A 23,838-nucleotide genomic window follows, 5' to 3' on the forward strand; every position below is an offset into this window, starting at 1 on the left:
AACCAAGGGAACATGTGCACGGAAGACCATGTGGCCACCAGACACTGCTGTTCAGTCCAGGCACCACTGCGTGCCACCCAGGAAGCACTCACTGATCTCCTGGAGTGAGCCCCGAAGATTTTCTGGGACAGGCTGCCCAGCTCCACTATAAGCTTGACGGATTACAGCCGTAATCCGCAGAGCAATATTCACCTTTGAAGCTAGCCACTCTCTTCTGTGCATCATCGAGAACTAGAAGATCCTCAGTATTGCACACATTCTGAGTCCTACACACGAGTACGCAAAGCACGGATCTAAACTTTGTCCTCCGAAGACAAACACTTAGGGCAGGAATGTCGATGCCCTGATTCAAGAAATAGAATAGAGCTGCAGCACAGTCCAAACACAGCACATTTCGACAAGCACTTAAACAAAACTGAGTTTTTAACATGCCAGTTCAACCCCGTCCCTACTCTATACCCCCAATGTCCCTGGTGTCCCCCAAAGTAGGCTAGAGAAAATGGAAACTTTATACTTCAATTAAAATCCATTTTTGTGAACCTATTGGGGGACACAGAGATCATGGGGTATTGAGGTTCCAATTAGAACACAGGCAGTCTAAAAATAAATAAAAAATAATCTTCTCATAGTTTCTGCTCGTCGATACTCTATATCCCAATCCTGTGGGCTACTCAATTATGTTGCTAACCAAGCTCCACAGGAGAGAAAGAAACCGAGAAACGACCACCCTCCTGAAAACATATAACAGGAGAACTTCCTACCATTGGGGAACACTGCAAGACATTGGGGTATAGTAGTGAGTGTAAGAGTTTAGGCACTTATCAACTTGTTTGATCTTTACACTCCTCCCGTACTATGCTCCTCCTCTCCTGTAGATACCTCAATTTTTCTAAGTGCCTAGGAGATAAGTCACTTCGGTATAGGCTCCTGCCTATACTTATATTAGTATTAGAATTTCCATGTTTTTATTTTAATCTCTTTTTCAGGTGCAGCGCAGGACTCGAGCTAAAGACCCAGAGGAGTGAATAAGACGATACTCTGGGTCCCAGCACAGGTAAGAAGCAGCCTCGGCTTGCTTTCCCACCACCTCTGCCGGCAATCTCCCTAGATACGAGCAAGAAGGGGCCAGTTTTGTTTGCAAGTCTGCCAATGGCAGCTGTTTTTTTGCGGGGCACAGATATACATTTATAGCTTTTAGCCCTCATATTTAGACGGCCGAGTAAGGACGCGGCCACAGCTCTGAAGAGGACGGGAGTGAAGCTGTAGCAGCCTCTCCTCCTCGCCCGTTATAAATGCCGGCAGGTCCTCCCTCCTGTCTCCCTAGACAAAGAGCAGCATAGGGTTGGAGCAGCGTTCGCGCTCCTTAGGAGGCGAAGCGGCTGATCTAAAAGCACACGTGTCCTGGGCAACCTTAAAACAGCGTGATGGAAATAAAGCAGACAGCCATAATATTACAGGCGCTGATCGGCGGAGGCAGCCATATTACGTGAGGAGTTGGAGGTACTTCCTATCTACATCCTATGCATTTCCTGGCGCGGACGGTGGGCATATTGGACAAGGAGATCGAGTGTACGCTGCTGCCCGGCTCTGCCTCTCCTCACCTGGTATTGTTGTATCGTTTATATAGCTTTACATTTAAAGGATTAGGAGTTTGCTTATCTGTTTTACACATACAAAACTATTATACTTAGTGTAGGGGGATTGGTGTTTATTATAGGACTACCTAGTTTAGAGACTTGGTAAATTCCTATTGTACAGCCAGCAGATTGCTACATATAGATTAACTATAATCATTTGCAATTTTAAAGTATGTCTGAAAAGTGGACAGCAAAAAACAAGGGACCCTCTGATTCAGCTGCGCTGTATTATATCTGTGCCAAATGTAAGCTCTTTGTACAGTTTGTAACGCTGATATCCAGGAGCGACACAACCCAGCTCAGGTGTTTACAGCTATGGAAGAACCACTCTGGGCAAGATCCCTGACAACAGCAATGGCTGAGCTCACTAAGGTGATGTTACGGTCCACAGAGGTACGTGAAAATTCTGTTTCTCACACTTCTACACATGGTCAGACTGTCGTAGGCACATCCTCACTGGCGGAATCTGCTCAGGAAGCGAAGCATTACTGCAGCCCTTCGTATCCTATGGTAACGCTCTTGGACAGCGGATGCCGATTCAAAGAGAGTGTTAGTAAGCTTGACCTTTGATGGGGTCTCTCTGTTCGGCTCTGAGTTAGAGAAGGTTATCCAGGTGGCCATCGAAGGTAAAAGCACCTCCCTTCCCAGTGGAAGCAATAGACCACGACAGGGACGTTTTCGGTCCTTTCCCTGAGGTCGGGGTGCCTCGTCAGGAGGCCAGTCCTCTGCCTCCAGGGGAACATTTATCAGAGGTAGGAGTGCTGCTAGGCGAGGAACCTCGATACCAGCTTATAAGCCCACAGCTTGACAGGTTCCCTCCAGGGGAAGCTGTGGTGGGGGCGCGTCTTCTTCGCTTCCAAAACCAGTGGTGGTCATCCACCACAGATGTTTGGATACGAGGAATTGTGTCCCGGGGCTACGTCATAGACCTAGTCCAATTTCCTATACACAGGTTCTTCACCACGGCCCTTCCCCTTTGTCCCCTCAGGCGCAGGGAACTTCAGGAATCCATCCAGAAGCTGCTGGCAGCCGAGGTGATCATCCAGGTTCCCCAAAGAGGTCAGGGGTTTTACTCCAACCTCTGCCTCGTTCCAAAGCCGGACGGCACTTCTGTCCCATTTTAAACCTACAATCTCTAAACAAACAGGTAAAGCTTCAGAAATTTTCGAGTCACTTCGATCTGTTATAACCGGAATGGAACAGGGAGAAATCCTTGCTTTCATAGACATCAGGGATGCCTACCTGCATATTCCGATATGGAGGAGACACCAGTGTTCTCCGATTTGCGGTGGGGAGCTCCCATTTTCACTTCAGGGCCCTACCTTTCGGTCTAGCGACTGTGCCCCGAGTGTTCACCAAGGTCATGGCGATAATGGCGGGCCTTCTACGCCAGAGAGGAGTCACGATAATTTCTTATTTAGGTGACCTCCTTCTGAAAGCTCCTTCTGCATCGCTCCTAACTCATCACATACAGATTACTATTCAGTTTCTACAAACACATGGCTGGGTTCTAAATGTACCCAAGTCATCTCTCATTCCAGCGCAACAGATGCGGTTCTTGGGTCTCATTCAACACACTGACCCAGAGAGCATATCTACCCAAGGACAAGGTCCTCTCACTTCGCAACAAGACCCGATCCCTCCTAGCAAGGAAGAAAGTTTTCTTCCTCAGTTGCATGAGACTCCTGGGAACGATGATTTCAGTGTACGAAGCAGTGCCGTTCGCACAATTCCATTCACAACCGCTTCAGAAGGAGATTCTTCAAAAGTGGTCAGGTTCCCAAGTTCATTTAGAGAGACAGATCATCCGCCTGTCCAGACCCACACAGCTTTCTCTGGCGTGGTGGGTATCCAGACAGAATCTGGAATAAGGACAGTCTCTTCGAGCCTGGTCATGGATCTTGGTCACAACACACGCAAGTCTGTCCGGTTGGGGCGGGGTAACAGGGCCTCTGATATTACAGGGTCTCTGATCCCCCCAAGAAGCCACACTCCCTATTAACATCCTGGAACTGTGTACAGGACGTTGATGCGGGGGCTCAGAGTTTACGATCAGAAAAGCCTCTACAGATTCAATCAGACAATGCCACAGCTCTGGCTTACATAAATCACCAGGGCGGAACTTGCAGCTTGGCAGCCATGCCAGAGATGGCACGAATCATGATATGGGTGGAACATCATGTCCCCAAGATATCGGTCATTTACATTACCGGAGTAGAAAATTGGGAAGCCGACTTCCTCAGCAGACAGAAATTTCACCCAGGCGACTGGTCTCTAAACATGCAGGTCTTTGCTCTCTTAGTGGAACGCTGGGGCACACCAGAGATCGACCTCATGGCATCCAGGCTAAACTACCAGGTTCCTCTATACTGCACGAAGGCTTGAAACCCTCAGGCGAGATTCACAGATGCCATGACAGTTCCATGGCGCTTCCAGCTAGTGTACCTGTTCCCTCCTACTCCCATGCTACCGCGGGTGCTAAAAAGCGAGCGAGTTCCCACAATCCTGATAGCCCCCCATTGGCCTCGCAGGGCATGGTTTTCAGACATTCTGGGGCTGGCAGCAGCACCCCCCTTCCGTCTACCAATGCGGACAGATCTGCTAGTTCAAGGACATCTTCTTTGCCATTCAGATTTTACGGTGAGTAAACTAGTTTTCACTGTTTCCTACCATTGGGGAACACTGAGACATTGGGGACATACCAAAGCTGCCCCTAAGGGAGGGCTTGCTCTCGAACAGCTGAGCTCAACACCTTGTTTAAAGCTCGCATCAGCAAATGCAAAGCCTTGCAACCTGTAGAACCAAGAAAAAGTATGGACAGACGACCACGTTGCCGCCCAGCACAACTACTCCGCCAAAGCACCATGACGCGCCGTCCAAGCAGCGCTAACAGCCCTAGTGGAATGAGCCTTCAAAGATGCTGGCACAAAACAAGAGCCACGGACATAAGCCAAACTAATGGTGAATGAAATCCATCGAGCAAGAAACTGCTTAGATGCAGGTCAACCCTGCTTGTGAGCGTCATAAAGCATGAAGAGGTTGTAACAAATGGACTAAAAGGAAGGTTAGAGGGTGTGTACTATATTTTAAGAAATTAATTAAGTATTTGTCAATTATGCCTGCAGACTCGCAAGAAACATATTTTATCTTCCTGTAACAAGACTGCACCAATTGTAGAGCACAGAAGATGACAAGTTTAAGAATTTTTGGCAAAGTTAAGTAGTCTAGTAACCTTCACATGCAGTGCATCTGGAAAGTATTCACAGAGCTTCACTTTTTCCACATTTTGCTATGTTTACAGCCTTATTCCAAAATGGAATAAATTCATTTTTTCCCTCAAAATTGTACACACAATATCCCATAATGACAACGTGAATTTTTTTTTTTTTAGACTTTTGCAAATTTATTAAAAATAAAAAACTAAGAAATTACATGTATATAAGTATTCAGAGCCTTTGCCATGAAGCTCAAAATTGAGCTCAGGTGCATCCTGTTTCCACTGATCATTCTTGAGATGTACTTACAGCTAAATTGGAGTCCTCCAGTGGTAAATTCAGTTGATTGGACATGATTTGCAAAGGCACACACCTGTCTATAAAAGGTCCCACACTTGACAGTGCATGTCAGAGCACAAACCAAGCATGAAGAAGTCAAAGGAATTGTCTATAGACCTGCGAGACGAGATTGTCTCGAGGCACAAATCTGGGGAAGGGTACAGAAAAATATCTGCTTCTTTGAAGGTCCCAGAGAGCACAGTGGCCTCCAACATACGCAAACGGAAGAAGTTCGGAATCACCAGGACTCTTCCTAGAGCTGGCCGTCCGTCTAAACTGAGCGATCGGGGGAGAAGGTCCCCAGTCAGGGAGGTGACCAAGAACCCAATGGTCAATCTGTCAGACTTACAGCATACCTCTGTGGAGAGAGGTAAACCTTCCAGAAGGACAACCATCTCTGCAGCAATCCACCAATCAGGCCTGTATGGTAGAGTGGCCAGACGGAAGCCACTCCTTAGTAAAAAAGCACATGGCAGGCCGCCTGAAGTTTGTCAAAATGCACCTGAAGGACACTCAGACCATGAGAAACAAAATTATCTGGTTTGATGAGACAAAGGGGCATATTGAATTAGCTTTCCGGTTCGCGCCGGAACGGGCCGCGAAGTCAATCTGCGGTACCGCAATAACGTGGATTTTCGTTCGCAGCCCATAGGGTTCCGTACGAAAATCCGCGTTATTGCGGTACCGTATTACCGGCAATACTGCGCAGGTTTCGCGGTAACGCGCGTTACCGCAAACCGGAAAGTTAATTGAATATGCCCCATAGATTGAACTCTTTGGAGTGAATGACAGGCGTCATGTTTGCAGGAAACCAGGCACCGCTCATCACCAGGCCAATACCATCCCTACAGTGAAGCATGGTGGTGGCAGCATCATGCTGTGGGGATATTTTTCAGTGGCAGGAACTGGAAGACTAGTCAGGATAGAGGAAAAGATGAATGCAGCAATGTACAGAGACATACTGGATGAAAACCTGCTCCAGAGCGCTCTTGACCTCAGACTGTGGCGACGGTTCATCTTGCAGCAGGACAACAACCCTAAGCACACAGCCACGATATCAAAGGAGGGGCTTCAGGACAACTCTGTGAATGTTCTTGAGTGGCCCAGCCAGAGCCCAGACTTGAATCCGATTGAACATCTCTGGAGAGATCTGAAAATGGCTGTGCACTGACGCTTCCCATCCAACCTGATGGAGCTTGAGAGGTGCTGCAAAGAGGAATGGGCGAAACTGCCCAAAAATAGGTGTGCCAAGCTTGTTGCATCATATTCAAAAAGACTTGAGGCTGTATTTGCTGCCAAAGGTGCATCAACAAAGCATTGATCAAAGGCTGTGAATACTTATGTACATGTGATTTCTTGGTTTTGTTTTTGTTTTTTTTTTATAAATTTGCAAAAATCTCAAAAAAAACTTTTTTCATGTTGTCGTTATGGGGTATTGTGTGTAGAATTTTGAGGGAAAAAAGGAATTTATTCCATTTTGGAATAAGGCTGTAACATAACAAAATGTGGATAAAGTGAAGCGCTGTGAATACTTTCCGGATGCACTGTATAGTAATATTCTGTAATTACCTGCACCAAAGCAGGGTGATCCGGCCATTCTTCCAGCAGCTTGGTTATTTCGCAGGTGAAGCGGCTCAGTACGTGTTGGCATTGGCTGACCTGTTGGATATTAGAATGCTGATAAAAGTCATAAGGACCTTCATGCGGCAGTATAATGCCTGAGGTAGTGTTGTGTGATATTGTGTTCTGCAGTAGAGTGCTTGCCAGCAAATGGTTGCCAAAAAGATCATCATTCAAGTCAGCACCTGGAATCAAACCATAAAAGCTCATAAGTTTCAAAAGAAAAGAAGGTTTTCACAACATAACATCAGGTGGGGTCCTTTAGTGAGAGAACACAGTATGCTAATTAATAGTATGCTTAATAGGGCCAGGCACTGCATCCCAATCTGCACGTCACCAATTTTGCCACCTTATGCCAATAAGGAGTGCAGGGAGTAAGGAAATTCAGAAAGCTGTGGTGCAAGAGAGCCAGAGCTCTGTACAGACTGATTCTCATACCTATAACTTCTTAACTGTGCCTATATAGCCATCATGATCTTTTTATAAATATTTAGGCAAACACCATATTACCCACTTCTACAATGCCACTTACATTTTTCCATTACAAAAACTAACCATCATAAAATAAATCTTACCGATGAGTGGGAACAAATTTTCTATGAGACCAGCGCTGGTCTGATAGCAAGACAGGAACATACTGAGGTAATATTTGGTTTCGTGTTGTGCTGGACTCTGGCGGTACCAAAGAGATCTGGCAACACTTAAGCACAGTTGCTGATGGATAAGCATAACGGTTTGCACTGAACTCTCAGACACTACTGAATTGTGGTCATCTGCTTGACTCTGACAGTCTTGTGTCTCCATATGTTCATCCAGACTGGGTTGCACTGTTATATCAGCAAAGTCCTTCAGATGAAGGAAAAAGAACAAACATTAAAAACATACAAAATTAGACAGCAGACTTTGGCATACAGTACATTCATAGAAAAAGAAACACTAACCTTCGGTTACACAAGGCTATTTCTTCGGTAACACAAAATATACTACAGAAGATTGAAAATGAAAGAAAAATAAAACTGCAATTTTTCAAAAGACCTAGAATTACAGTTAATGCATTCATACATCTTTTCTTAAACATATGTGCTTTTCATTAATCTCCAAATTTCTGCAAAGATTTCTCTTTGCTTGATAAATAAGATTATTTTCCTGGATATAACTTGCTGTGGTCATACCTGTTCATAAAGGGGAAAACACATTCGGAACTCCTTCTCCTCTTCTTGGCCTTCAGTGAGTCCAGACCCAAGACTTTTGCTCTTATATTTATACAAACTGCTCTCTTCCTGTTCACGCTCTCTAGCACTCTGCTCCTGCTCATCCCACTCATTGATAATAGCCTAAAACACATGTTTAAGAAATCAAACATATTTATGACGTTTTTATAGAGGCAAAATAAACAAAACTGAAAGGTTTCTGAAAAGCAATATGGCATAATTAAAGAGGAAACACTGACCTGACATATGTGCCTGAAAAGCTTCAAAGACTTCAGATCCATATCTCCTTTTGAAAGAATATGAGAGCGCAGATAAAGTAACCCAGTAACAAGCAGTTGCTCTTTACTGAGGCAACAACTTAAATCCCTTCCACTGGATAGTTGGTCTTTAGTTGGATATTTTTGAGAAAGTTTTTTAAGGCCTTTCAAAATGTCAAGGGAATCAACAGAACACAAACTGTCAGCGTGTGAGAAATATGTTGGAAAAGAATCCGATGTAGAAGGAAAAGCCAGTAGGCAGGTGATCAAACTCTTTATCCTGGATGGAGAAATAAGGTTACTGTTCATCAAGGTATAAAGCTCAGAGGCCATTATCCTCACTCCATGTTGCATTTGTAAAATGGCTGCCTGAAGAGGAGTTACCATATCAGGATATATGGAATACTCTTCTAAAAGGCGCTTTCTGAATTGGTGATGTGATTGCTGCCATGCATCCTCCTCAGACAACAAGTTAAGTATACCTTGTCGTGATTTTGTGCCCTTCCCATTGAGAGCTTTTAGAAGGCGTGTTGCAAAGTCCTGAGTAGAAGAAACTTTGCCAATGCTGTTGAGGTAGTTGTGAACATCTTGGTACAATGCGTTGTATGTCGGACTCTTTGGGCGGTAGGCCTGCTTTTTGGAAATATTATCTACAATCGCTTTCAGTTTTTGAATTCTCTGCAGCAGAGTTCTGTGTGGAAAATGAGGAATTAGAAAGAGAACATTGTAAAGACATACATTATTGTTATCAGTAATCTCAAAAGTCCAACATCAAACATTGGCCAGAGTAATGTTTCATGTAACGCCTGAGTGTCATTAGTACATAATTTGAACTGTGACTCAAGTAATCATATTGTATTTTTATGTATATGCCAGGCATATTCAATAGCATTGTACAGAGAGGGGGGGGGGGGGGGGGGAGTTACAGAAAATGTGTAAAAATGGAAAAAAATGCAAGGGCTTGGATCACGAACACTTATAATTTAAAAGGAAATAGAAGAGTCCAATGAAACAGGAGTTCTATGTTTTATTTATCTGTGACAGATGGAAGCATATAGAACAACACATCTGTGCCAGGATGTGCTTATTTTGCCACCTAGTGAGGTGTTTTATAGATTTAGTTTGGGTATCCTCTAAATATTTTATACAGACCACTCCACCTGGTGTTACTTGACCACCAGACACACACACCACCCATTCTAAGTGTCAACTGAGCTATAATGTGGTGCCCCAGTTGCAGGAGAGTACCGCTGCAACTGGCACCTGGAATCTCTTTCTTCCTAGTGGTGTGTAACTGCTGCATCACCTGTTTGCTGGTTATTCTAGCTGGATCTTCCTGACCACATACTTTGGATAAGACTGCAGGGTAGTAGGTCATAAGTTTTCAGCAGATACAGGCATTTTGCAGAAATAGAGCAAAATCTTTAATAAGCATTGGGTTTATTGCTCAAAAATAGCTAGTAAAAAAGAGCTGTTACACACCACTTAGGTAGGTAGAAATGAAACGCATACACACACACAAATGCATTCACTTAACATAGATGTTTATCTTTTCTTTTATTTACATACACATTTGTAGGGGGTTGACTCGTTAATGTACAACGTGAATCAGCCTAGATCTGGTTCACTGTTTTAACATTGCACTCAGTGGCTTGGGGTCTCCCCTGTTCCCGCACTGCCTGGGTGAGAGAGTGCTTAGCCCACACTTCTCATTGGCACCACAAGATTGGGGCTGGGAAATTTATCTTTAAATGTCCCGGCAAAGTACTTCCAGGAACTCACTGAGGCCCCTAGGAAGCAGTCCCCTGGCAGAATTCTAATTGATTCTGCCAGCTCTTGGAAAGATATCTGGTGCTGCTGTTCTCCAGTCCCCAAGTGGAAAAATGGGTTGCAGCAGCCCAAATATAGCTGGTCTTCCATCTCACAAGTGAACACAACTCTGAGCAATACTTCCCGACTATCCTGATATAGGCAGGACAATTTCAATTTACTAACATGGCAAGTGGTGTGCCTGTGCCCACCAAATGCAGGTATTTCTGGAGCATGCGACAATCCATGGTTTTCTTTGTAGGAGATGGGAACAGCCTGCCTATTCAGAAGCACAATACACTCCACAAGGGAACATGGCAAAGTCTATTGTGACATTCCCACACACTCCTAACACAAAGCAGCCATGTTCACTTTCATGAGGATGGTCAAGTGTCAAAAATTTAAAAAACCTAAATGTTGGGATGTAACACTTGTGAGTGTGTAAAGCAACTGAACACCACCAGGAGCTGCCTGATCCACACTGGACCACCATAGATGGGGAGACCCCTTGGAACTATAATGCACAAGTGAATAGTGAATAGGTATGGAGGAATAATACCGCCAGGGGTGTCCACACCCCGACTGGAACACATGGGTGCGTTTAAAAATATTTTTTTTTTTATTAATGTGACCACCCGGTCTGTTGGGAGAAAAAGGATGACAGGGCGTTCTTCCTGCACAATTTATCTGGGTCTCTTTTGTCACTGTCAGTAACCAACTATTACTGACCACTCCTACTGGTGTCACCTTGCCAAAAGACACTCGCCAACTGCGAATGCCAACTGCACAATAGTTGTAGGAAAACCTTGCCGCCACCACTAGGCTTCAAGCAGTTTATTTGCGCAAAGGGTCCTTACAAGGATCATTACATATTAGTGATCATCCAGAAATACAGATGGTATACTACAGTTAAAATACAGAATACAGCTCATATATACTGTTTCTGACACACATGTTGGCAGAGGGTAACCAAGCCCCCTTTCCTGTTGGCATCACACAGTTATAATATCAGATATTTAACAGCAGGATGTAATATATAATCTAATCTTGTATTTAATAAAATTCACATAATTCTGAGATTTCCTAAATTACAGGCTGGTTGCATTATTCAAATAGCCTGTCTATCTTTTTTAACAAGACGGGATAAAAAGGTAACAACCCCCACCCAATGCTTTCAGGCTAAAAGAGGTCTTGGTCACTCGCAAATTAAAAAGCCTAATTAGCATGGGATTTCCCTTTCTTACTAAAACAGATTTTCTCCAACATATGCCTAGTGCATCAGTAAACAATACATTTCTAGTACAAAAATCAGTACATTTTCAATGATATACATTGGCGCATTACACCACTAACTGAAATAAATTAAAATTTATATAATAAGTTATTTATTATTATTATCATTTATTTGTTAGGCGCCACAAGGTATCCGCAGCGCCGCACACAGTACTAACAGTAGACTATACAGGGTGAAACCATACAGAACAATGAACAAAAAGTACTAATACTTCAGAAACTCCGGCCAGTCATATGCAGTAAAGACGGAGAGGAAGAACAGGTATGGAGACAGGAGGGGAGGGGGCCCTGCTCATACGAGCTTACATCCTAAGGGGATATATTTATAACTGATCCAGCCATAAATACACATTTGGAAGTATTTTAAATATTTGCATTTACATTTTTAGATTACTATGTTTATACGTTAGGCGCAGCAGAGACATTTAAATGAAAATACAACAGAATGAATGGAGGACTCAGTCACAGATTCTTTTCCATTATATAATGTTTAAAAAAACGCCTTAAGCACTTTAGGACTGCAAGGGTTTTGCCCTTTTATGACCAAATTTCACAGTTAGGAAATTGTTAATTCAAAATATATTTCATAGTGCACACAAGTGAATTTTAAATTAAGAACGTATGCCACTGCATACAAATTCTTAGCTTTAGGAAAACAAATGTTGGGAGCGCTGCATAAGTTAGGGCAATAATGATTCTGTGACATTTTCTCAAGAGTGCATGACACTCACACAAAGTGTGCAAGTGTCACACACAAAGTATAATGAACTTTAGTTATCCTGGAGAAGGGATTAAGAATGTTTTTCTAAACTTGCTGTATTTAAATAATTTTAATCACTGTAGCCAGGTCCGCTTTACTCCAGCCCCACATGTGCTACGACACCTTAAGGCTTAAAGGAATTAACTAGTTGGATGGTGCCTTTATATTAATGTAAAGAAACACTAACAAATAATGTTTAAAATTAATGTATGTAAAATGTATTGGTTCACCAGTGGGGATCTGGGCAACCAGCAGTGTTGCACCTCTGCTATTTTTCCTTTGAACGGGAACAGTAGTGCTGTAGTGTCAAAGGGTCTCACTTCAGCCCCAGCTGTCAGCTGTAGAACACACGGACGTCAAAGAACCACACCGGAGCCAATCGGGCTTTAGTATCAGCAACAAGGAAACTGCAGACCCAGGGTCTGGCTGACATCCCCTACTTCCCCCAATTGTCCGCCATGGAGAAGTGACCATTAATACTACTGGTAGGAATGAACTTTTCAGGAATTGTGAGGACAACAGACATAAAAACCAGCCACCGTTCTGCTATATGGGGATCAAAGAAGTTCATATGTAAAATTAAAATTTTTATTGGACATTTTCTTTAAGTAGATAGATAAAACATTCAGTATTGGTAGGGCAGTGGTTTTCAGATATAGATGGAGCCACTTTCAGTCCTCACAATGAGTACACTGATTACACAGACTACCTTCAACTAGTAACAGGCCACACCACTTTCTAAAACAAGGGATTTTTTACATACCTGATATGCGGATGAACATGCGTTTTCAAAGCTGCATCATCAAGCTTTTTCCCTGTCAGCAGGTTGCAGGACAGATTCCGTGTTTCCCATTCGCACTCCAGTTGATGTAACTGAAATAGATCACATACCAGTCATGTGTAATAAGCAAATGATGTGCACACTTAGACAAAGTAATTGACTAATCAGCAAAAGAGTTATATAAAGAGTGTGATAAAGTAAAGAACAGTAGTGATAAAGCTTGCAGACAAAAAAGCCAGTTCAAAGCACTCGGTTTCCATCACTAAACTTTTTTTACATTTTTTTTTTTTTTTTTTTGAACCCTACTGAATTGGCCATGTGATAAGTAAAAGTGTGGCATAGCACTAGACTGGTGTGGGGAAACATTGTTATTTAATGGAGATGTATTTTGAATACTTTACAAATAATATGAGAGCTGTAGAAAACCTGCAGGCACCTTTAAGACCAGCAGAAAGAAAGCTTTAAAAAACAGCTTAAGACCACTCATCTTGGCTGCTATCTGTGTATAAACAAGAGCAATCTCCTACAGAAATCCTACAGAAATATCCTTACCCAAAAATATGACATAAAAATAAACCATAGTTTCAGGTTTACTTTCCAGCACGCAACACAAGTAATAACCATGTTTTGGTTAATGTAACTTTAAATGCGATAACTTAATTTTGCTATCAGACTCCATGTCGGCCCTTTCATATGGGTTTAGTCCCTTTGATCAGATGATTACTGAAGTGAAAAAAAGGTGTTATATAGACGGTATACAGTGTGGCTCTTCCTATCCTTGCTCATCGCCTGTCTCTTCAAAGCTGAGGATTTGCCTTGGATTCCCAGAAAGGATCTGGAGGGCAGCACTCTGTTGCTTCCTCTAGTATCTGTCCACCAGGAGAAGGGGGACGCCCCAAGGCCAGTTCTTTCTACTACCAAGGTAGTAGATATGGTACCAGCTTTTTAGAGGAATGTGAATTTTGTGCTGCATGTGAAAAAAGTACCTGAGGCCATTTCCAGGTCAGGTGCTTGAAGAGGAGGCTGCATCACAGCGAGGACACGGCCTTCAACATGATGTAAGGGGTGGGTTTTTTTGTATTTTCTATTTTTGTTTAGCTAGTTTAGGTCCTTACCCAGATTCCTTCTCGGTACTCTTTCAGAGCCCTTCGAGGGAAAGAAAAAAACGAATAAGAGCATGTGGAGCATTTGGTAGAAAACTAACGGAAGGATTTTAAGGTATATTGCACCTACGCATCATCTCTAGTAGATTTTGCAGTATGGGACATCCTTTTCAGTTTCTATGCCTAATATTTAGCCTATAGACTTCGCCAAATAACATTCATACAAATTTTAGTATTCCTGATGGCTGCAAAAAGGGAATTACAGTACTGCCATAGCAAGATGATACCCTGACAACTGGAAAATCAGAAAAACAGTGCCAAAATCAAAACAATCAAGGTAACTGTATTTTTACAGAAACATGGCTGGTTCATAAACCTCAGCAAAAGTCACCAGATGACCATCTCTCAACAGCTGTAATAACTAGAAGTTAGATACAGACAGATACAGCAAAAGACAAAGAATCAGTGTCAGAATACAACAAATTCACCAGTTGGCTTATGTAGTCCAATCACAACAACAATCCTCAGTGAGGGAAAGTCTCAAACTCTTCACAATGTTCTCTTTAGCCATAAGTGTTACTCAACGTGCGAGTTGGCACGCAAGGAAGTTTCAACTTGAGATACTCAAACTATGGTAACAAAAGCTGAAATCTCTGAGGCAACCTCTAAGGCTTGCACATAACACCAATGCGTTTCTAGACTGGTGGCAAGATCCACGTTTGAAAGATAGAGGAATATTACTCTCACAACCAGAATGGATGTTGAGAACAACAAGCTCCAAAGGTTGAGGAGCACAGAAATAAAACAGCCTGCATGGAATCAAACAGAAAATATATCCTTCAAGCAAGAGCATTGTGGTGTACAATACAGAACTGTATGCCTCAATTACAACACAAATACCTAAGAGTCTTGGCAGACAACAGGACATAGTAGCCTTCATAAACAGACAGGGAAACACCAAAAGCAAGAAAATGATGGCAGAAATAACGGGCATCGTGTCATGGGGAGAGAAAAACCTGAATTCCCTCTCGGCACTACATTTAGAGGAAAGAACAACAAGATGGCAGACTATCTCAGCCGATATCCGATCCTTCCAGAAGAATGAACATTGAAGAAAGAAGTGTTCCAACAAACAGAAGAAAGGTTTGGGATCCCACAGGTAGACCTAATAGCTACAAGCCAGAACACCAGAGAAGAAAGATTAGACTCGCTACAGGAATCCACAAGCAGAAAGGATAAATGTCTTATCTAGAACTTTGAAGTTCAAACTGGGATGTATCTTCCAGCTCATTATTCACTGTAGCATGTGAGATGCACCTAGAACAAACATGGACACTACCAAGTCGGTCAGACCTTTAAAATAAAGGACCGGTTTGCCAACCAAATCCACAGAGTCTCTATTTGATGGTGTAGAGATTGAATGGTCACAATCGAAGAGTAAAGAGTTTTCTGACAAAGTGATTAAGGTGGAACTGCAAACAAAAAAGAAAAATTCTGCTATAGCAAATTACAAAGTATGGAAAACATTACTTGGGTGGTGTGGTGAAACGATATATTAATATCACCCTAACCAGACTGTCCCTCGTTTCTCACAAAATGTGGATTATAGCATGTACTTTTTATAGCCCTGACTTTTATTCCCCAGCTTAACAGAATACCACTGCAGTGTCTAATTACATGTGGATAAAGGGACACTGTACCTCACTTTAAATACGTACATTGTTTATTGTATCTTGTTGATATTGCATGGAAGCTGTTAGTCATTGTCCTTAAAGTGAAGCCAGATGGGTTATGGGTAAGGATCTGTCAAAGTCGTATAATTGGATGAACGAAAGTATATTGGTTAATATTGTTTTGTCGTGCGATTGCGATCCGTACGCCACGTAACGCGTGGCATGGTGCGATCGCACGGTAAAATGCGCACGCACACGCACTATAGCATTTAGTTTCACATATATATCTATAGATCCCATTACAAAGTGATTTATTTGCTGACAGTATTTGGTTTATTATTAGTTTATATATTATGATTATATGTACACTTCAGTGTTATCTAAGGTTCAGGTTAAGGGAAATGTGTCATGTCTGATATCATATCAATCCCCTATTCATTAGCAGCTGTCCGGTTCCATCGCCGAAGAGATCGCATATTGCATACTCTAGTTATTGATGTTAGGGAATAAATAGCCAGATTGATATCAGTATGTGATATGTAAATGAACTCATTGTAACTGGAGCACATCCCCTGGAGAGATGACCCCCACCTTTGGATTCCTTAGATTGAATCAGCCTATGTTTACCCTGGAACCACCCTTGTCTGGACCTATAGAAGCAAGCTACGTCATCTCTATTGTTCATTGTGTAACACTGACTGTATATATAATCATAGCTGCACCCCCACCAGGCTCAGTCTTCACTGATCACAGTATTCAAGGGTGAATCACTGTCCACTGGTGCCCGTGGTTAGCGCAGCGTTGCGCAAGCAATAATGTATTGAACTGTTGACTATTTACATCTGCTAAAATAAATCACTTTGTGCGTTAGAAACACAATACAATCGCTTGGGCAATGCTTATTTGAAAACAAAAGAATTACTTTAATAGATCAAATTGCAGGATACAGGTGAGGGCGAAGGCCTATTAGTATCAATCGTTCTCAACATGACTAGTTCAGACATTTTGTCAAGAGCCCAGCAAGGGACAATCTGTGGAAGTACAGCTCATCTCCACTCTCCCTCCAATCCCCTGATACAGCACCCACCAATTGTTAAGAAATACAGACCTAGGGGTTTGCCCAGGGAGGGAAAAACACTATGGAAATTAGACCCTAGATATAAGGAGCCACTCCAGGGGGGAGGGGATATATTCATTCTGGGATCTGATTCATGGAAGGTGTAGTGTAGCTGTTTTTAGTTGTTGTTCTCTACCAATGGACTACAGCTGCAGCTAAGAGAAGAACTCCATGGGTCTTTAAGTCAGGACATCCAAGAGACTACCTTCTTAAGCTAGTGGGGTAAGGGACAGATGATGTGGTAAACCTGCCTGGCATTAATTTACTGTGTGTAGATAATAATCTAGTAATTGGTTTGTTTTTTTATTACAATAAATGTATTTCTTTACTTTCTAACTGCATTTGCCTGAGTGACTAATCAGAACCTTAGAAGGTACTGGGTAGGCTTCCCCGGCCCAGGAAGGCACCCGTGGGTGGCCAACCAGAGTGAAGAAGGTAGAATTGGTATCTTTACAGGTGGTGTAAATCTAAAATAATTAATGCACTAGAAATTAACATGCATAAAATAATATACTTTCTTCAAGAATGTTTACAGAAAGGACTTCCACTTAGTACATTGACGCAATGAAGGCACAGGTGTCTGCATTAAATGTATTTCTGGACACCAGATTAATATCAAATAATCTAATGAGAAGGTTCTTACAAGCTGCAAAGGGAATTCAACCTGGCACAAAATCATTTGCGGCACCTTGGGACCTCATTCGTGTTTTAGAAGCTTTAACAGTAGAACCATTAAAGAAAGTACGACTCAAAAGGCTCACTCTCAAAGAAATATTTTTGATAGCCATCACTGCCAGAAGGGTAGGAAATCATACACTCAAACAAGGTAATTCTACAATCTAATCCTGATTATTTTTTTTACCAAAAGCAATTTCCAAATTTAATGGGAACTAAGAAAATGTACTCCTGCTTTATGTCCAGCGCCAAATAGTGTGTGTGTGTGTGTGTGTGTGTGTGTGTGTGTGTGAGTGAGTGAGTGAGTGAGAGAGAGAGAGAAAGTTGCATACTTGAGAGTACATTCCATAAAAGCAGTGGCGACATCCTGGCTCATAAGGCACAGGCATTTCTGAAGCAGACCTTTGCGAAGCAGCAGATGATCATCAATTCATTCATTTTACAGACATTATCTTCGGGACATTATGACTTCTGAGGATACTCATATTTCAAGAACGATTCTTGAAAGAATTGATCAATAAAATTATTTTGTGTGCGCATAAACAGACCAGCGTTTGTTTTTTTCTATTGCCCCCACCATATTAATTGCTTGGAGAGATACCATATTTAAGGGCTGCCATAGATTCTGATAAGGAAAGCTTAAAACTATGTTTATCTGATAATTTCATTCCCATGGCAAATCCAAGGTCCCACCCATGTTTTTTGGATATATTTTTCAGAGACAGCTTGGAAAGACACTGGAAAGATGAGGACGGATAAGAGGAGACAGGCTATATACCTTCTGGGGATATCAACCTTTAATCCTGTCTATACTTGGCTGACTAAGGGACTAAATCCATATGTAAGGGCTGCAATGGATTTCTTCAACGAAAATAAATGATCTGGTAAACATAATATGCATCTTTTTCTTTTACTACTGGTCCCATTATTATGTTGGCTTCATTGCAACAGTGAACAGAGTTGTCAAATTTGGTAGTATACATTTGACTGGCAAAATATCAATTTACATTTTCCTAGATTCCATGCAGATATTTGACACAGAAAAATGCATATCAGCACAATAATTTATTTGTGCATGAGCACCCCTCAGTAGAGCATATAATGAGCATGACAACTTTTACTGAACATCAGCTGGTAAATTGTTTATAATATTTTTTTATATTCTTATGCAACTTTAATAAATAGCAAATCAATTCTAGGATAGCAGTCTTTATATGTATATTATTTAAGTGTTAAGCACAGTCAATTCCCTTTTCTTACTCTATATATGGCAACATTCTGGTGTTTGGAACTGTCACCAGAAAATCTATCAATGTCTAATTTTACAAATCAAAACTGAACACATTATGGAATGAGTGAAAGTATCAAACAACACATTATGCCCACAACAATCATTAATTTCACTTGCTCCCTTTCCTCCTAAAATAATGCTCTGTTTACACAATGCATTCCACTAAAAAGGCTGTGTGTCCTCCTGTGAAGCAGCACCTTCATCACCCTTCTAATCAGCATGTGTACTGCAATTCTGCATACGGTATATTTAAATGAGCCATAAAAGTTCTGAAACCAATTACAGCACTTGAGAGGGTGGGCCCCAATATTCATCGACTTCTCTTATAATACTGCCCACTCTACACGGTTTCCAGGAATTGGATAAATGCAATGAATTAATTCTGAGGTAACTTTCAGGAAATCTGCTGATGGACAAATAAGAAAAAAATAATCCAAAACACTAATAATTAGGACATAAGGATTTAAAACTGTAAGCTGTACTATCTGCTAACACAAAATTAAAACACTTAATATAAACCTTTAGAGGCAAATATTCACCTTGAAATTAATTTCCTTGGAATTTAATTTTACCGCCATTCTTCAAAAAAAAGATGTTTCTTGGAAAATCCATAATAAATTTGGCAAATATACTACAAAACCTATAACCAATTATTGGTTTGCATATTGGATACATAAGATATTCATACATTTTTCTCTGTCACCCACCTCTTCTTCTGCATACTGCAACTTGTATTTCCTCTTTATTGCTGGGTCAAATGGAGTTTGCGGCAGCCAGAGATGAATCTGCAGTAAGCCCATATTAATCCACAGGTATCCACGGTGAGCTGCTTCAGAGGCCTGAACTGCATCATCCACCTCAGCATAAAACTGCTGCAGGCAAGTCAACCACATTTTAATGATGTTTCTAGGCAACCTCTCCTGACTAGACCAGTCTCTCAAAATATCCTGGATGTAGTGATATGCAGATAGGTCTTTCATTGGAAGATGGTCACAATATTGCAAAAATTCCTCTTGTATATTTTGGGGCACTAGGTCCTTCAGTGCAACAAAGTGATGATATAACAGAAGACCTTGAAGTCTGGAATCTGTGCTCCTGCGAAAAAAACAAAAAAAAGTTATAAATTATAAATCACTGGTGTTGCATCTTGAATCAATATGTTGCTAAAGTTGTGCATCCATATGCTCCTAAGTGGAAAACAACTAATGTTAGTGTTTTTTCAGTTCAGGGACAGAAAGGTCGATTTTCAGCATGGAACTGTAGTAGCAATAAAAAGGTGTCACCTGAATAAATGCAGATACCACCCTAATGTACAAGGCAATACGCCAAATTAATTTCAATGCAAACAATAAAAAGTGTGCAGGACCAACAGAAAATTAAATATAAAAACAAAAAAAAAGCTATAGTGGATCAAGGGCTTGTAGGTTTAAGGTGCGCAAAGAGTAATAAAAACACCATATGGCCTTAGAGCATTAAGCGGGTTGCTCTGCACCACAATAGACAATCACAACTGATCGGATATGAACTGAACCAGCTATGCAATTTGAATAATAGATCTGTTCTACTAGCTATAAGGAGGTGCACTTGATGGTATGGTGCAGAGGATAATAAATAGAGGCTACAAGATCATATGTACAGATGTGTTTTCTTTCAAGCTATAACTATAGTGGCTATAAAAGTATTTCCACAACCTTTGGGTTTCTTAACATCAGATTTTCTTACATCATGCAATCAATCAATTTATTGGGGTATTCTTAACACTTACCAATACAAAATATTATGCAAAGTTGTAGAAAGCATTTTCTGAATTAAAGATACAAACACTTTGTAACATTAGCATTAATACTTGGTAGAAGCATATTTTACTTAATATTTGGGGTGCTTTTAGATTTTACCTTAGCTTGTAAAAAATGTAAATAATTGGTGAAGCTTTGCATACATATACATGGCAACACTTCTCTAGGTAAAGAGAATTCACTGCTTAAAAATAGATAAAGTTTAAAATACAACAAAAACAATTTGGAGTGCACTAAAAGCTAAAATGAAAGTCTAGGAGGTATTCACTAATGACAGACAAAAAAGAATAAAGAAGGAAAAATCCACTTTAAAATAAAGGAAAAACAAAACAATTAAATTATGGACCTAAAGCTAGCCAAGGAAGATACTGCCATATTCGTCCAAAGTACTGTGTTGATCTCTCGCAATTGGTGCATTCTCTCATCACCATCTCCTAGGCTCACGTGCGAAGACAGAAGGACTGGAAGACCACTAATATCCCATGACAATGTCTTGCTGCTGCTCGTCAGAACTTCACAGAAGCATTTTGAGAACACAGCTCTGCTTAAAATACCAGGGCCCTGAATGAAAAGAGTGGAACAAGTCATTAACTAAAAAAAACAACAAAACAGAAAAAGGAAAATTCAAGTGCTTCAGTCTAATTCTATTTAGTTAATAAAATCAAACAATGGTGGTCTAGTTGAAGGGCCACAATAACAGCTCCAAAGGGGATTCTACTGGAACTTTCTGGATTAAAAAGAATATAGGAGACACACTGCCTCTTTGGAGTTCCAAGTGGCAAAGTGCCACACTGAAGCCCCGAGGACTAGCATACACTTCTGGAGAAGATTTGAGTTAAAGAGGGCAGTAGACCCCATGAGCAGAAATCTGGGATGGTACTTTGGGTGGGAGACTTAACTAAATTTCGCAGACCACAATCAGCACAAACAGGGTGGAGAGGGTGCTGAGCACCACCTCTCCCTAGCAGCAAATAGGCCGGACGGAAAACATACCACACACCGCTTCCCCTTCATTATGCAAGCTACAGGCTGATTGACATGAAAAATAAATTCCTCAATCCGGATAAAGGTTTACTGTGTGAGAACTGTATCTGAAACCAGCAAAAAAGCTACATCTAAGTGAACAACATCTACTATCTTTTAAGGGCAAATAAACTATTCCTAAAGGTCCTTCCTGCTCTATTCCTGTGAGACGCCTATATCTGCTGTTTTCTTATGAGCTACAGAGAAGAGCTAACACACAAAGCATCCCCCCGTGTTGAACCCAGCACCCTTTGTCAATGTTCTGCCCACTACCCAGCGGTCCTTATCCAAAGTGGTCAGGAGGATCCAGCCAGAATAACCAGCAAAGAGATGCTGCTACAGAAGCTACACTAGCTGCTCAGAAAACAGCGGTTCCAGGGGCATGTGATGGAAGCAACTATTCTCCTACAACTAGTGTGCAGTTGACAATTAAAATCAGTGTCTGGTGACAGAGTAGCACTTGTAGGAGTTGTCAGTAATGGTAGGTGAGTGACAGCAAGAGGAGAGCCATTCATTTGTAAAACTCTCGCCCTAGTTCTGTCACACATGATATTGGTGATTCTAGATATTTATTTATTTTTTCAAAAAAAAGTATAATTCAAAGTATAAATTATTAGTTAAAAATATTTAGTCTGTGAGTACATCACTGCAATGCAAGTGCTGTACAGTGCAATTCAATTACAAACCTTCACAGAAGGTTCCATGAGTATGTGTGGGTTGTTTCCATTGTCTGGAGAAGAGAATGGTTTCCAGGATGACCAGTAATTTGGATCAGTGGTAACAGTACTATTCCAGAAAGATGAAAATACACTGCTTATCAACTCTGACCATAATAACGCAACATCGCCAGAAGTAACCTGTGAAACAAAATCAAACATCCATAAATTATGTGAACTACTCACAGTAAATTTTAATAACCAGCATAATTTTAGTCATTTTAGAAGGATTAACTGAAAGTAATATACAAAAGGGCAAGTAAACATTCCCTACTAGCCCAAATATATGAATATAACTTGTATTAAGTTATTGCTACAAACAAAAACTCATAAGAGAAAATGTAGCTAGCTAAAAGAAGACAAAACCTCCAAACCTTTTAACTTTCAGATATGAATTATGGAAATAAATACCCTCACAGTAAAATATTACTATCACACCCTATAATAGACAGTCTAAGATCCTATCACATTTTTAGGAGTGTGTCCTGATAGGATTTTAACATAATTATACAAATCCAGTTTTTAGCCTGTGCAATCCCGTCTATGGCAGCAATTGGGGGGACTCTGGACCATGGGAAATAGAGGCTCCATTTCACACCTGAAAGAAAAATTCACGTATTGCTCCTCCTTCCACTATATTCCCATCCTTCAAAAACTGCAAACAAGCCCTGTGCGAGAACCAGAGGTAGTGACAGGGACTCTGTCTTGATCAAGAGATCATCAAAATAAGAGATAAATAATCACACCCCTGTAACGATGGAAACAAACCGAGAAAGCAATGGTGAACCTCCCAGAATGGAACATGTAAATTAGCACCCTTGAGGACTATGGATAAAAGGATCTCGTCCCATTCCATGCCATTGACGCTAGATCAACGATTCCATCATGAACTTGTCAACACAAACACAGCGAGTTGCGGTTCAAAATGGACAAAACAGACTGCAAGCCTCACTCCCCCACCCCGCCATCTTTATTTTACCAGAAACTGTAATAATCACACCACCTGAAGTCAACCAAGGTTAGAATGGCATCTTGCAGGGCCTGACACTCTCACATCCACAGAAAAACTGGGTTGGGCTATGGGGAGATTGATAAAATAGCCCCGTTCCATGATGCCCCTCACCCAGCAATATGAGGTGGAACTGAACCACTGATTCTGGTTAAGAAACAGATGGGCTTCCAACACAGTAGATTGCCCATTATACAGACTGTTGGTCTGAACACTTGGTTTCTTTGCAGACCAAGCCTGTTTTCCTCCAGACTGTCCTCCACGAGGAGCATTGAACTGGTATCTCAGCGCCTGACTCTTTCCTTTACTAGAGGCATGAAAGTAACAAAAAACGAGAACACTGTGCTCTTTTGGTGAACTTACCACCCGTTGCCTTACTAATATTCAAATTAAATTCTGCACAACAAAAATCACCACCTAGAGAGGCAAGGAATCCAGAGCCTTCTTAGCTGTGCCCATCTCCCAGGATTTAAGTCAGAGGCAGGGCCAGACTGGCCATCTGGCACTTCTGGC

At 41.4% G+C, this 23,838-nt stretch overlaps 1 protein-coding gene across 1 annotated transcript in view; it reads right to left on the bottom strand.

Annotated features, from left to right (window-relative positions):
- The window catches only part of MDN1 (midasin AAA ATPase 1), a 258,414-nt gene that overhangs the window by 62,935 nt on the left and 171,641 nt on the right, over positions 1-23,838 (bottom strand). Inside the window, exons 59-66 of the mRNA XM_075202780.1 lie at positions 22,287-22,457; positions 20,924-21,138; positions 19,489-19,876; positions 12,905-13,014; positions 8,262-8,970; positions 7,984-8,145; positions 7,387-7,657; positions 6,761-6,996 (exon numbers count right to left, since the gene is read on the bottom strand). Coding sequence (XP_075058881.1) covers positions 6,761-6,996; positions 7,387-7,657; positions 7,984-8,145; positions 8,262-8,970; positions 12,905-13,014; positions 19,489-19,876; positions 20,924-21,138; positions 22,287-22,457 — 2,262 coding nt within the window. The remainder of the gene's footprint in view (positions 1-6,760; positions 6,997-7,386; positions 7,658-7,983; positions 8,146-8,261; positions 8,971-12,904; positions 13,015-19,488; positions 19,877-20,923; positions 21,139-22,286; positions 22,458-23,838) is intronic.

The sequence above is a fragment of the Mixophyes fleayi genome, chromosome 3 (genome assembly GCF_038048845.1).
Source record: "Mixophyes fleayi isolate aMixFle1 chromosome 3, aMixFle1.hap1, whole genome shotgun sequence".
NCBI classification, from domain to species: Eukaryota; Metazoa; Chordata; class Amphibia; order Anura; family Limnodynastidae; genus Mixophyes; species Mixophyes fleayi.